The sequence below is a fragment of the Protobothrops mucrosquamatus genome, unplaced genomic scaffold (genome assembly GCF_001527695.2).
Source record: "Protobothrops mucrosquamatus isolate PMUCROS unplaced genomic scaffold, P.Mucros_1.0 scaffold1534, whole genome shotgun sequence".
Taxonomy (NCBI): domain Eukaryota; kingdom Metazoa; phylum Chordata; class Lepidosauria; order Squamata; family Viperidae; genus Protobothrops; species Protobothrops mucrosquamatus.
The window spans coordinates 499,637-515,270 of NW_015387705.1; the positions used below are offsets into that span (position 1 = coordinate 499,637).

At 41.5% G+C, this 15,634-nt stretch overlaps 1 protein-coding gene across 1 annotated transcript in view; it reads right to left on the reverse strand.

Annotated features, from left to right (window-relative positions):
- Nucleotides 1-15,634, reverse strand: part of MCTP2 (multiple C2 and transmembrane domain containing 2) — a 90,417-nt gene that overhangs the window by 43,261 nt on the left and 31,522 nt on the right. Inside the window, exons 9-11 of the mRNA XM_015822362.1 lie at nt 8,047-8,211; nt 7,134-7,264; nt 1,120-1,306 (exon numbers count right to left, since the gene is read on the reverse strand). Coding sequence (XP_015677848.1) covers nt 1,120-1,306; nt 7,134-7,264; nt 8,047-8,211 — 483 coding nt within the window. The remainder of the gene's footprint in view (nt 1-1,119; nt 1,307-7,133; nt 7,265-8,046; nt 8,212-15,634) is intronic.

Here is a 15,634-nt window from a genome sequence, read left to right on the forward strand (position 1 = left end):
GTACTATTAAATACTTATAACTATGTTTAAATATAATATACTGTCTCCAAAAATTGCAAATCATAATGGGAGATGTACATACATGTGTATGTGTTTGCATATACTTTTTATTTATGTGTGTGTGTGTGTGGATGGATGGATAGATATATAGATAGACAGACAGACAGACAGACAGACAGACAGATAGATAGATATAGACAGATGATGGATAGACAGATAACAGAATAACAGAGTTGGAAGGGACCTTGAAGCTCAAGCAGGAGACCATATACCATTTCAGACAAATGACTGTCCAGCATCTTCTTAAAAACCTCCAGTAATGAAGCACCCACAACTTCTAAGAGCAATCTGTTCCATTGGTTGATTGTTCTCACTGTCAGAAAAGTTCTCTTTATTTCTAGGTTGAATCTCTCCTTGATCAGTTTCCATTCATTGTTCCTTGTCTGGTCTTCTGATGCTTTGGAAAATAGGTTGACCCCCTCCTCTCTGTGACAGCCCCTCAAATATTGGAAGACTGCTATCATGTCTCCCCTGGCCCTTCTCTTCACTAGACTGGCCATACCCAGATGATGGATGGATGGATGGATGGAGAGAAATAAAGATTTGTGTTTGTTTGTGTGTGTGTGAGAGAGAGAGGGGGGGGGGAAATAACAGGCTAATTCTAACTCTATATGTACTGGAATAGAGTTTATAGACTTGCCCTTTGGCTGAAAACAATATTTTGTGTTCAAAGAACTCTATGCTCTTTTGGCTTTCATTTTCACTACCCTTTACTCCGAAAATGTGTAAGGTTCACATTTTTGTTACTATACAACTTGTGGCAAGCAACCCAGAAGTGCTTGCCCACTACCTTCTTTCTATGTAGGTCTAGCCCCCGAGCACAAGGATTCCCAGAAATTTCCCATCTACCTTTGGTCCTGCTAGATTCCTGAGAACATGCAAGATCAGCTTTGCATTTGGGTTGGCAAAAATGGCTGCCAGATGCCTCTTTTGTACACACACACACAAAAAGATAAGGCCTCGATCACAATGCAATGTCTACCCTATTGACTCTGCCTCTGTGGGTATCCCTGCTTAAGGAGAAAGGGGAGGGGGGAAAATATAACCATCCAGACTCACATAACGCTGGAAAATCTGCTTTCTTTCATTGGGGTCTCCCAGGGGACACACACACAAATCAGAGATCGACACCCCTACGCAAGGTGCAATGGAGATCACCATCACCAAAAAACCAGGCTGCTTCTCCAGAGGCAGTTCCAAACGGTTGGCTTGTTTGTCAGAGAGTCCACCAACATCGACTCTGCATCTGAACCATGGGAAGGCAAAAGAAAACACAATCACTACGCACCTTCTGTGGGAAGTCAGCTCCCCAAAGAAGGAAATATTAAAAGGGCAGAAAAATATGTTTCCTAAAAAGATATTGAAGAACCAGAAAAGCATGCCCGAATAGCCCCAGCTCTCCCTCCCCCAAGCTCTGCACAAATGCAGATGTAAACCATCAGGAAAGTTGGAGCTAGAAGCTTAGGAAGACAAAGACACCTAAAATCTGCATACCCCACCCAAACTCCAAGAGTCATTAGCCCCAGCACCAGGGAAGCAGGGTATGACCCTTGGGACGTAATAGGATTAACTCACAGATGCCAAAGGAACACAGGTCAAAATACATGACACAGGAAATACAAAGCCTCAAACAGGAACAGGAAATAACCTCCAAACAAAAGGCTCCAGAGGGTATAAAACCCCACTCCCTACATGTGCTAAGTCCTTTTTTCCTCTTCTCTGCCAGAACCATCTTTCTGTCTGGCTCTCTTCTCCAATAAACTGCAACCTTCTTTCTAAAGCAGTCACCATGTTGTTTATCCCGGGCTTGGATGAACCGCGATGAAGAATTTTCTTCCAACACTTCCATCACTTAGAGTAGGAATCTTCAAACTGGGCCCTCTTATGACTTGTGGATGTCAACAAGTCATAAAAGGGCCAAGTTTGAAGACCCCTGAGTGAGAGTCATCCCTCTGTAAAAAGTGCTGAGTGCTGTACAATGTTCAACCTCAGATAGAGGGCTGAGAATTTATAAGGTGCCCTGAAACCCTTCAAAAGACAGCTACAACTTTCCCACTTCCCACTTCAAAGGACTCAACTAATTTTCCTTCCTGCCCCCAAATTACTAGCTCCTTTAATGCCTATGGAGACTCTCAATCATCCGGGTCATGGTTGTCTCAAAGGTGCCTTTTCCAAAAGGCAACTGGACTTTCTTGTTTTCTTTTCTTTTCTTAAAAAACGTTTTGCTTCTCATCCAAGGAACTTCTTCGGTTCTGAAGAACCAAACAGAAGAAGCTTCTTGGATGAGAAGCGAAACGTTTTCAAAGGAAAAAAAGAAAAAAAGGAAGTCCAGTTGCCTTCTGGAAAAGCATCTTTGGGATAGTTCCTTTAATCTATGTGCCCAAAACATTTATTGGAGAAAAATGCACCCTTGAATAAACTGTAAGTGTTCCAGAAAGTGGTGGTCAGGAAGAGCTAGAGACATTTAAAGGCAGAGTTCCTAATCAGGAACATGGTAAGAATAAAATTGGGGAAGTCTCCCATGCAAAGAACAATATTTTCTTGTATTAAGAACAAATAAACAATCAAGAGGACTGACATTCAATATTACATCGACTGGGGAATCTGCATATAAACTTCCAAGAAACATTGTGTCTGAAAATGGATCTATTGTGTTTAAATAGACCTTTTAAAAACATTTAAAAACTGATGGGCCTTAACACTGATGCAGGTGATCAAGGGGGACCTCATTTTGGAAATGGGGCAGCACCCCCAGAAGGAGGTCTAAGTGGGTCACCACCTATCTCAGTTTTCATGATGATGCGCTCCAGAGATTTGCTTTCAGAAAGCAGCATTTGCCATTTTAGGGGGAAAAAACTGTACATTTCTTTTTAAAGATAGCAGCAAAAGAAAACATAGAAGTCTTCAAAAGCAGATGAAAGGAAGGGAAGGGAAGGGAGGAAGGGGGGGGGGGAATCCTTCCTCAGATTTGCAGCAGTGAGAAGACCAGTGGTGTGAGCATTCAAAGCTCATTTATTTGGAAGCAAATGGAGCACAACTTCCAAGGAACTCTGCAGATTTCAGCTCTTATAAAAGATAAATACTTGCAGCTTCAGATCCCTGCCGGGTAGTCACAGAAGTCAAGTTTCTGGATGGCGAGAGAGAAATTGGAACAGATTTTGACAGCTGAAGGCCTGTTGAAAGGCTTTTATTTAAAGCAAGAACCTGTTAAGGTGTTGCCTAATTAGAAGGAGAAGGAGGAGAAACAGGAGGACCGTCTCCTGGGGGCTTCTGCTTGGGAAATGGAACATGCGTTAGTCCCAGATAAATCCTAGAGACTGAACACTTGGTGTCCATCTGCCAAGATCTACAAAAACTTTCCATTTCTAAATAGCTGGTTTTGGAGAAGAAAGGAAGGTGGTACGAAACCCAGAGGTTTCAGCGATCTCCTTGAAAAAAATCTTCTGAACGCTTCATTTTTAATAGGCTTTGGCCAAGAGAATGAAGCAACTCAATGTAAGAGTCATTTCTTCGTGGCCGACCATGAGCATTCCATCTCCCTCTCTTGAAACCCTGCACTCAACTGCATGGTCCATTAGAGACACACAAAATATATCAGAAATGTACTAACTCAACTTGGTGCAATGTTGCTGCTTACACAGCTGGTAATTTAAAATAAGGAACTGGTACAGTATTAGGATATTCTTCTAGGTGGATATGAAAGTAACACATTGGTTGTGACACTTGAACAGAATGCCGCAGTGCACAAGGATAGTGAAAAAAAGGAGGAAGGATGGGGGTTAAAAATGTACGCTGTTTTGGATAAATGCTTGTTCAGTTGGAGCTTGTTCTTATTGTTTATAATAAGATAAAATGTAATAAGATGATTATTATTGTTTATCATAAGACTGTTATCTTCCAGAGAATCTTAAGCTCCTCAGAAAATTGCCTTGACAATTTCATCTGAGCAGACAGCAATCGCTTCCAAAGTTCCTATGTTATGGAACTTCCTACCCAATCTTAATTATAGAACAACACAATTGGAAGGGACCTTGGAGGTCTTCTAGTCCAACCGCCTGCTCAAGCAGCAGACACTGTACCATTCTGGACAAGTGGCTGTCCAGTCTCTTCTTAAAAACCTCCAGTGGTGGAGCACCCACAACTTCTGGAGGGAAGCTGTTCCACTGATTAATTGTTCTCACTGACGGGAAATTTCTTCTTATTTCTAGGTTGGCTCTCTCCTTGATTAGTTTCCATCTGTTACTTCTTGCCCTGCCCTCAGGTGCTTTGGAGAATAGGTTGACACCCCCCCCCTTCTCTGTGAGAGCCCCTCAAATATTGGAACACTGCTATCATGTCAACCCTAGTACTTCTCTTCATTTGACTACCCAGTTCCTACAGCCTTTCATCATATGCTTTAGCCTCCATTCACCTAATCATCTTGTTGATCTTCTTTCCACTCTTTTTAGGATCTCAACATCTTTTGGGGGATCATGGTGACCAAACTGGACACAGAATTTGAAGTGTGGTCATACCAGTGCAGAGTAAGGCATTAAACCTCACTAGTACGCAGGTCTTCCAATGAGAGATGGAGACTAGGTTAGAAATAATTAAGAGTGGTGAAAGATCTACAACAGGCTTTCAAAACTATTATTTGAAGCCTCTGCTTGCTCTCTCTGTTCTACACGTCCAGTGAAGTACAATATCAGGAATCCCTGATTTCATTCATACCATTTTCTTATGAATCTCACCGCCTAATTACTGGTATGCTTGAGTTTATATTTTTATTTACTTGATTGCACAGCTAAGCTAAGGAACTGTAACTATGGTCTACATTGGTGGCTAAACAATTCCAGGGCACGGATCCATGGAAAGCATATCAGGATATGGTCATATTTAAACCCCCGACTAATTGAATTGAACTGATTCAGAAAGAGGAGGAGGAAGGGGGGGAGAAGGACTTTGCTAAGAGCCAAACACATCTTGAGTTTAATGTACAATCAAGCTGTTTAATTACTTGGGAGTCTTAATTGTTTGCACAGTGATTATTTCTCCCTGTCTAAGCAATAGAACCATCCTTTCCTTTTCTTTCCGTGGGGTGAGGATCCAATAGAAGGCAAGGGAACCCAACAGCAGCTGTTCACAATGAGGACCAGAGCACACCATAAACCCGCCATGGTCATGCTTTCAAAACGGTTTCCCCGTGGCGAGAGACTCCCGCCCCGGTTCTAACTGTTTGCAACTATTTAACACCAGAATTGCTGCAACCATATTGTGTTTTGCCAGACCTCTGCTGGTAATAAGTCAGCCATATAGAACGGGAGGAGTGGGAAGAGGCAAAAATCTCATAAAGCTTAAGGAGGCAATCCGTGCAGGAACCCGGAGGAGACATCACAGAGAAGTCAAAGGGGCAATCATTCGTGGTGGGAGTAGCCCCTTGCAAAGGAGTGGGGGCTGAGGAGTTTGTAGCACCACCATCCTCGGTTGTTCCTGCACAACTGAGAAAAGTTCTCATGCTCAGAAATTCTGCATTTGTTATCACTTCCTGTTCCGTTTAACGAAAGAGACCTTTCTCTTAGCATTCAATAGAATTTCAGTAAAGTTCTAATGGGCAGTGACAGAAGTTCAAAGTCTTTTGATCTTCTCTCCCCTCCTTTTAGCACCTCACTGGTTCCATGGGGAGGCAGGAATTCTCCCAAGATAAAAAGAGACACCAGAGGTGGAATCTACATATCCAAGGACAATCTTCCTTTCTGGATTTCACACACACCTCAGCATCAAAGCCCAGGGCTGGAACATCCCAATTTGCACATCTGCACTGGAAGGACACACAGCTAAAACCAGCATGTACACAAACCACGCCTCTGAGCTCACACCAAGGACCAGTCCCCCTATAAAACCAACTCTCTGGACCCCGTTTTCTCTGTAGCTACCCCAAAAAGAAATCTCTTTGTTCTTGGGAATAAAATGAATCTCCTTTATCACAGTACGTCTGCATTTCATTTTTTATTTCTTCTTGCACCAGCCCGGCTCATGGTACCCCCAAATTATTCTTCTAGCAGCAGATTGTGATATCCCCGCACATAGTTTGGGGTGGGGTTGTTGAAGGATTTGCATGAATACCCTTCTATCATTCTATCTCCAAGAACTTTCAGCATGCATGGCTTCCCACATTAAATCTCAAAGATTCTTAGATAGGGAACACCTCCGGTGGATCCTGCTCACAGCAACTACCAAACAGAATGGAAAAAAAATCCTGCCTTTAATAAACTGTTGAAGAATTTCTCCCCCTGTAAAGGAAATTGGAGAAGTTGTCCACCAATTTGCTGTGTCCACTCGTGAAGAATATGAAAGGCCCTTTTCTTTCCAGTTCTAATTCGGTCTAGCCTTTATTGGTCTGAGTTGCTTCAAATGTTTGGACTACAAAGATTTTTGTCTTCAACCATTGCTTCTGCCAGTAGGACTGATCAACACTGCTGTCCCAACCCAATTGTGCAACTCAACATGTCACCTCTTCTGCTAAAGAACTGCTGGAATGGAAGGAAATGGAAGTCCCATAAAAGTATCTTCCTGGTGTTTGTTTTTTTTTGTTTTCCAGGCCACGCAGAATTAAACTCTGGCATCTGCTACTAGCAGAGATGGAGACACCACTGTTGAAGAGACTGAAGAGGATCGTGGAGGATCAATGACTATTTTGATAACTAGTTTTCTCAAGCATAGAAGAATACCAAAAGTTGCTAGAGAAGACTTGGTGGAAGAGGACAACCATGTTTCTGCCCAAACTGGGAAGCTCTTTGGTTGTGTCTGGGATTGTACCACTGCAACTCACAGAATTTTGGAAGTAGCCCTTCCAAAATACAGGATTCTGCATATTAGAAACCCTGTGAGCTCGGTTCCTATTGTTGACCTGCACAGTGCTTGAATGAGATTTTGAGAAGCTCCAGTTCCCAGGTTCTTGTTGGAAAAACCGCAACAATTAAAATGTTACACAACAGAGAGCGTATCAACAGAGCTATCCAGAAAGCCGCATCCCACATTTGTCTTCCAAAGCTTCCCAAAATACGTTTAATAGTTAATAAGACAAGACAACTTACATTCCCAGAATCTCTTCATGCTTTTTGTTATCTTTCCCCCAGATCTCAATTTCCAATACATCCTTCCTGTCAGAGAAGTAGTGAAAATCAAACTGTTCCCTCCACTGTGGATTTGCACTCTTACACAGGGTCTAGAAAACATACAGGGATTAAGATTTATCATTCTTTCGAAAGATTGCAGGTTTTAAAAAATGTACCCCACCAAAAAAAAAGGGAGGCAGACTTTAAGAACAACAAGTATGAAAAAGGAACAGCTGTCTTCTGCAACATAGCAAGGAACTGAGGGGGGAGAACACTTTTTTATATTACATGTGGGAGAATTCAAACTTCTGACATCGAAACCAAAGGGCCACGCAAACTTGCATAGCCAAGTTGCTGCACAAGGCAGAGAGAGATGGGGCACAAGCTATGTTTGTTTTCATCCCATTAAATCCAAATGAATTTAATATGGTTAATGTAATTACCCTATTAAACACAAAGGCGTTTGGGGGCGGCTTGAAGCACGATGGGTATTACCGCCATTGGGGACTGTCTGTTTGGATTAGAAGGGCCGGAGAGGGGATAGGAACTCACAAAAGCTTATTTGTCAATAAACAAGAGAGTTGGTAATTCTCTGTTTTGCTTATTTTCTGATTTCAGCATTTTGTGCATGTAGGTGTGTCCTTTCAAAGCCCAGAATTCTTAGCAGGAACCATGCTGGATGGGGAGTTCTGGGAATTGAAATGGACTCACCTGGAAGGTGGTTCAGCTGAGGTGGAGAGACATTATTCTCTAAATGGAGAAAGACTCCAGTTTGTTACATAATACAAATATGTATATTAAATTGTAGTTCAGGAAAGACTGGCTTTCTGACGATCAGGCTTGCTTCAAATCACACTAGTTGGTAGCACACACACTTATCAACCCTACTTACCTTGCTTTTGAATTTTTCCTGGCCCATTTTCAACAGAACTAAGATGTGGGTCATGCTCCCCATGGGAATGTTCCTTCCTTCCAGTAAAGCCACAGTAACTGTTCCATTCCACAGCTGGTTTTTTTGCAGTGTGTCTACCAGCCTGCTGGTTCTCATGAAACTTGCCTAAAATTGAAAAAAAAAAAAAAAGAAATACAATTTGGAAAGCTAAAAGCAGGAATATGTCAATGAAGACTCAATCAACCAGGCCAAAGGTGTCTAAAGGTTGGATTATGGCAACGGGATCAAACTGAAAGCAGGAATTTACAGCCCCACCAAGAGGGACAACCGAATTATTCTATTTGCACCCTGTGATATTTCTCCACACACTCGTGGACAAACTGTTCCACTCAGTTTCTGCACTTATTGACATATTTAAAGGGGAAAAAACATAAAAAGGTACATTTGTTTTGTCTCTAGATTTGACTGCTCTCCAGGACGTTCCCTCAGGCGTGAGGTTTAGAGGTCAGGGGTGCCCATCGTCATGAGTTTGTTCTTCCTGGTGTGCCCTCAGCTGTCATTTATTCTTATGATTGCACTTGGTTGGTTTTAATCTTGTGTATGCTACAGGTCACAATTGTGAGATGGGTGACGACATAAATTGATGACGTAAATATATGCATTTTCTTTTAAAAATACTCTGAAGGACTAGGTGTTCCACAGCATCTTCCCAACATCTCAAAGCTGACCACTGCCCCCCTCCACCCACTGAGAATCTGGTAAATATATATATATACAGGTAGTCCTCGATTTACGACAGCTCATTTAGGGTCCGTTCAAAGTTAGAACGTCACTGAAAAAAGTGACCTACGATTGTTTTTCACATTTACAACTGCTGCAGCCTTCGCATGTTCACGTGATCGAAACTCAGATGCTCGGCAATTGACTCATACGACAATTGGGAGGGGTCACGTGATCCCCTTTGGAGACCTTCTGACAAGCAAAGTCAGTGGGGGATTCACTTAACAGCCGCTCGACTAATTTAACAACTGAAGTTATTTATCTCTATGTGCCTGTTGACTGCGGATATGCCTGAGTGCCCGGCTTCCAGGAATTCAGTGATGGCGAACCTTTTAAGAGACCGAGTGTCCTAAACTGCAACCCAAAACCCACTTATGTATTGTCAGGTGCCGGGTGGGTGTGGCCCATTGGGTGGGCATGGCTGCGGTGGTAATGGCAGACTGGGTGGGACTAAAAAGTTCAATCAATTCCAACTTTGCGAGATCTTCTTTTTCCCCGCGAGAAGTTGAAATTGACTGATTGATTGAACCTTTGGGGGGGTTTTACCACGGCGGCGGAGGCCTAAAGCGAAAAGGTTTTATAAAACCCAGCTGAAGGCCTAGGACTGGGGCGACGGTGCGTGTGTCCACAGAGAGGGCTCTGCGTGTCACCTGTGGCACGCGTGTTATAGGTTCGCCACCACGGCTCTAGGGTTTTTGGACTTGGCTTGATCTAGAAGGGAATTTCTTGTTAAGCTTCTTAGCAACCCCTCCCTTCAAACGCATCCTTCCTTGTTTTCAGATCTTGCTACTTCCACTAGCTTTTTCTCCCCACCTTAGAATTATTTGCCAACTCCTCCACTTCAAGCTCCTTTTTGCAGTAGCTTCTCCTGCCCTGCAATCCCGCTTATCGCTGCTCTGAGATTGAAACCCTTCTTATTAACAGGAGGATACTCAGAGGAGTAGCTCCAAATAGGGGCCAGTCCATTTATTTATTTACAGAGCTGATAGGCCACTCCAATCCACCAACACCGAACAGCCTACAATCCTCCGATGTATAATTGGTTTTAAACCATATAGTCGGTGTGTAAAAACAACAGCAACAACAACAACAATTACTACATAATGTTCTTATGGAACTGGGAAATGGGGAATGAAAGCATTAACAATAAAAGACTCAATCTCGGCACCCAAGAGGAGGTGACAACAAAGCAATCATCCTGATTTGATGGAACCACCAGGTTTTCAACAATTCCCGAAAAGGCAGGAGGGAAAAGTGTGATCACACGTAGGGGGAGAGTACGGATTTCAGAAGATCGAAGCAGGAACTGTGAAGGTACACTTATGTGTCAGTTCCCTAATCTTGCAGATAGATATTACTGGGGGAAAGTAGTCACCGAGGTAGCCAAAAGATGAAAGGCTTAAAGGTGACAAGAAATACCTTGAATCGCACCTAGAAGCCAACTGGCAGCCAATGCAGCTGTTCATACAGAAGTGATATGCCAGTGCCTTGAGATCCCCCCCCCACCATTGCTTGAGCCACTCCAGTTGAAGCTTCCAAATGATCTTCAAGGACAGCCCCTTGTAGAGCATAGAGCAATAGTCCAACTGAGAAAGGACTAAGAGAGATGATCAAACAGCCAAATCTGGAACCCTATACCATTTCAGACAAATGGTTGTCCAATCTCTTCTTAAAAACCTCCATTGTTGGAACACCCACAACTTCTAGAAGCAAATTGTTCCACCGATAAATTGTTCTCACACTCAATGAATTTCTCCTTAGTTCTAGCTTGGATTTCTTCTGGATTAGTTTCCATCCATTGCTACTTGTCCTGCCTTCTGGTACTTTGGAGAATTAAGTTGACCCCCTCTGCCTTGTGGCAGTACCTCAAATATGGGAATCAATGTCACCCCTAGCCCTTCTTTTTATTAAACAAGACATACCCAATTCCTGCAGCATATAAAGACCATTTGACTTGCCTTAAACAGGGGATAAATATTCCCAGTTTTGCAAAGAAAATTAGATTTTGCTTCAGAAATAGAGCAGCAACTTACTTTCTTTTGTGGATATTTATTTATATTTATTTTCTCTCTCTCTCTGTCTCTCTCTCTCTCCCTCCCTCTCTTATACACCCATTCTCATGAACATACTTCAAAGCTCTGACAGATCTTTTTTCTCCCTTGCAGCAGAAAATTCTTTCGAGGTGGGAGGGGGAGAAAAAAAGAGGGGAGGGGGGAAAGAGGAGAGGGAAAAAAAAAAAAAGAAATGTCAGCAAAAGGTCAAAGGTCCAAGCTGCAACCGGCCAATTGCCTAACGGAAAAGTCTGCATTTTCCGTGAAATATGTTCTAAAATAATTGTGTGGCTTGGTGGGTCCTAATTTTATTTTATTTTTTTTTAAAACGGATTGTTTGTCTTGGAAAGTGCTCTTCCTAACTTGTCCATAAAAACAGGCCCACTCAAAGCTCTGGGAGGGTCCATGAAAATGGAATCTGAGGCTGGTCATTAAAAAGGACCGGGAGATTGCTTCCATATGGCCAGACAGCAGGGGAGTGAAAGGGCCAAAGTCTGCAGCCGGCCACATTTGGCTAGAAGCTCCTAGTCTTTCCATGGACACTCGTTGCATTACAGAAGAACATCTGGATTATTGCTTCTAATGTCCCTGGGAAATATCCACTTCCCATCAAAGGCCTTTATCTATCTCCGCTGCACTTTGAACATTTCAGCGCATAAGGCAGCCCGGTTTGATGCGGCGCTTGCTGCCTTCCAATCCAAAGCAATTCCTCCCAGTGTTTTGGAACACACCAGCTCATCTCCCTAGGATTTTTTATTTTTATTTTTTATTTTTTTCCCTCCTTGTTCTGCCGGTGGGGGAAGGAGATTTTTGGAGGAGAGTTCCCAGAAAGGCATAATAGACACCCCGCACTTTGGATGCTATTTTTTTTTTGTTTCCTTGAAAGACTCAAGTGTGTTACAGGAATGAAATACTCGGGAGGGGGAGGAAAGGGAGAAAAAGAAGAGCACCGGGAAGAGAAGAGAAAACGTTTTGGGTTTAAATCAAAAGCAAGTTTCCCTAGCCAGAACGTAGGCCCCCAAACACATTGTAGACAACTGCCTTTATTTATTAAGCTGATGCAAACTCATGGAATAGCAGGCAGACGTTGGAAGATCCCCAGATTCTATGATGAAACAAGCTGGTAAAGCAGAAATGAATCTTCCCACCGCACAGGCGAGGTGGGAAGAGATGGCGAGAGAGTTGAGGTGGTGCCTCGGATTGGTGGCACAAGAGGCAAGCAGCTGATTTACTATTTCTTAAGTTAAAAAACCCAGCAGTTGGTCAGAACTGTCTCCATTCTAGAAGGAAGACGTAGATTTATCTCTCTATTCATCTCTCTATTCATCTCTCTATCTATCTATCTATCTATCTTTATCATCTATTTCTATTTATCTTTCTATTTATCTCTCTCTCTATCTCTCTCTCTATCTCTCTCTATCTTATCTATCCATCTTATCTTTCTCCTATCTATCTATCTATCTATCTATCTATCTATCTATCTATCTATCTATCTATCTATCTTTATCATCTATTTCTATTTATCTTTCTATTTATCTCTCTCTATCTCTCTATCTCTCTCTATCTTATCTATCTTATCTATCCATCTTATCTATCTATCTATCTATCTATCTATCTATCTATCTATCTAATCTTTCTATCCATCTATCTTATCTTTCTCTTATCTATCTATCTATCTATCTATCTATCTTATCTTTCTATCTTATCTAACTATCCATCTATCTTATCTTTCTCTTATCTATCTATCTATCTATCTATCTATCTATCTATCTATCTATCTATCTTATCTTTCTATCTTATCTAACTATCCATCTATCTTATCTTTCTCTTATCTATCTATCTATCTATCTATCTATCTATCTATCTATCTATCTATCTATCTATCTATCTATCTATCTTATCATCTATCCACCCGTCTTATCTTTCTATCTTATCTATCCATCTATCTATTTTTCATATTTCTAAACTGCCCCAAAGAGGGACTCTGGATGATATAAAACATGATATAACCAATAAATAAAACAATGTTCATTTAGTGACCATTTGAAGTTACAAAGGCACTGAGTGGTTTTTCACACTTATGACCATTGTGGCATCCTCGTGGTCATGTGATTAAAATCCAGGCACTAGGCAACTGGCTCGTTTTTATGACCTTCTGAGAAGCAAAGCCAATGGGAAGCCATGCCAGAGTATCCAAGCTATTCATTTGGCCAAGCCCTATAGATGACCCTCAATCATTGGAAAACAGTAAGTTTTGAACAAACTGTTGGGGTTCTGCAGGAATTGCGTTTAAATGTTGGAAGAATTTTATGCCTTCAGTGTGTCCTAATGGAACTCGCAAATGGCAAGAGCTCTCGATCCAAAGTTGGGCCCTCTGTTGTGCTTTGCTTAGATGTTTTCCAAACACTCAAATGCAAAACTTGTGATGTATTAAGACGCTGCCACAGCGAAAGCTGCACAAACAAAGACGAAGACGTCTTTCAAACGCCTGTCCTTTAAAAGATGTGACAAGGGGACAAAAAGACCTGTGAAGAGGTCAAATCAGCACCACAACCTCAAAGCAAAATGGTTTGCGGCTCTCGTTGGATTCCTCGGTCTCTCCCCTTCCCCTAGCTCTGCTCATTAGGCAGGATAGCCATTCTGAAGAAGCATTTTTCCCATAGGGGAAAAAAAATTAGACAAATGAAAGGAGGCAGGTGAACTCTCATGCAATAGAATTCCATAGTTGTTTAAAATGTTTCAACAGGACAATAGCCCAAAGCAGAATTCTGGAGATGGACAAATAAAAATAAGAAAGCCAGCGAGGTGGGGCGGGACGCACCAACGGAGGTGTGCGTGCATGCACACATAAAGGAGTTGGGCTTTCTTCTTTTGCCTTGCTTCAACTCATATTCGTTTCTCGGCCAATTTGTCCAATTATTTGGACACCAAGGTGGCAATCAATTTGGTTTGGCTTCTGCACACGTTGATCGGGAAGGAGAAAAGACGAGAAGTCCACATCCCTAGAGCAAAAACCCCTCTCCCGCTTGGTGCCCATTGAGTGCGCAAAGCGTGCCCCGCGCTGCAAAGGTTTCCAGCACTTACACAAAGCAAATCTGAGATCAGACGCTCTAATGAAGCTATTGGCAACTGCCTCTTGCATGCAAAAATCTCCAAGGACAGCCACTGGCCCAGAAAGCAGCAAATCTATTTCTGCTCTCCTTTCCTTCCATCTTCCACGAATTTCATAACAGAAGCAAACCTATTACCGTCCCACCCGCAGCCAGGCCTAGCTAAAACTCAGAAGGGAATGGGGAAAACTGAAAATTAATTAAATGTTTACCCAGGATCGTCACTTCATGCAACGATAAGAGAAAATATAAATTGTTCTATGCCGCCAGAGTCACTCGATTCGAGAAACAAGCAGCTATATAAATTTGAAAAATAAATTAAGAATCCAAACAGTAATAGTTGATTCTTAACAGATGAACAATAACAAAAGAAAAACATTTCCTGAGCATTAGTAGATTATATAAGAAAAAAAAAATTGGCTGTTAGAATAGGGAATCCCCAATTTTTTTTCAGCTGGTGCACCCATTTGATGGTTTGGGAGCATATCCAGGGCATGCAAAAAATGAGACTGTCATGGGAAGGAAGGTTAACACTTTTGGATGCAAACTGATATTCTCTTAAAATCTCAAGACAATCCTACACTAAGTGTTCACAATTATGATTTTCTAAAAGGATAGACACACTTCCAAACAAAATTCTGAACTTCAAGCATAGACCATTTCTATCTTCTGTGAAGTCACATAAAAAGTAAGGCCATTTGGGGGAATAAAAGAAAGAATCTAGAGAGAGGGAGAGGCTGCACTTTGCAGTATTTTACATCCCTTTTGATGTTTAAAATGATCATTTTTAAAATATTTATTTCTAGGAATGCCAGTGTAATTTTTTTACCCAAGATAATCTTAAGATAACCAAGACTTTTAAAGTAAACAGCAGACAAATCCACATTCTTATAACATTATGAGTTCTGGATCTATTTAATTCTGAGGGAAGTCATTTTTAAACCATTTGCTTTAAAAACTTTCAAGCTAATTAAACCCATTAAAAGTTCAAGTTGTGCTGAGAAAATTAAAAATAAAATAAAATAAAATGGAACCAGAAGTCTTGAGGAATACCAACAGACGATGCTCATAAGGTCATTGAAGTTCTACTGCCTGGACAATCCAGGGACATTGAAATTCTTCCTCTTATTTTATGACTTATAGAGCGTTGATTAATAGTGCTGTTGATATTCACATATCACATGGATCTAAAAACAATCTATGTTTTCAACATGATATAACATAATTCAGTTATTTAAAGCAACTAATGAAATTATAACCTAGTTCCATGATGCTTGAAAATACGGTTGCATGTGAGGTTTTAAAAAAATGCTACATGCATGAGAGGGGGAAAAAAACCCAAAACTTGCAGTGCCTGAACATGGAGCCAATTCCTAAACCTCACACCTGCAACTAGGGGTGGAAATACACAAGCTGGCTGTGGCTGATGGACCTTATAGTCTAAGCCCACGAAGGCAATGTCAAACGAAGGAATGTTGCTCAAGTCATGGCTTTTTCCATAGCCTCTCACTACTCCCCAAAACACACTTTTTTTTCTCCCAGCTCTCTTTTATTTTTCCTTTGTTGACTTTATGATCCATTACAAAAAGAAAAAAAAAATGAAGAGGAGAAGAAAAAAAAATGGGATGAAAGAAGAAAGCAAGCAAG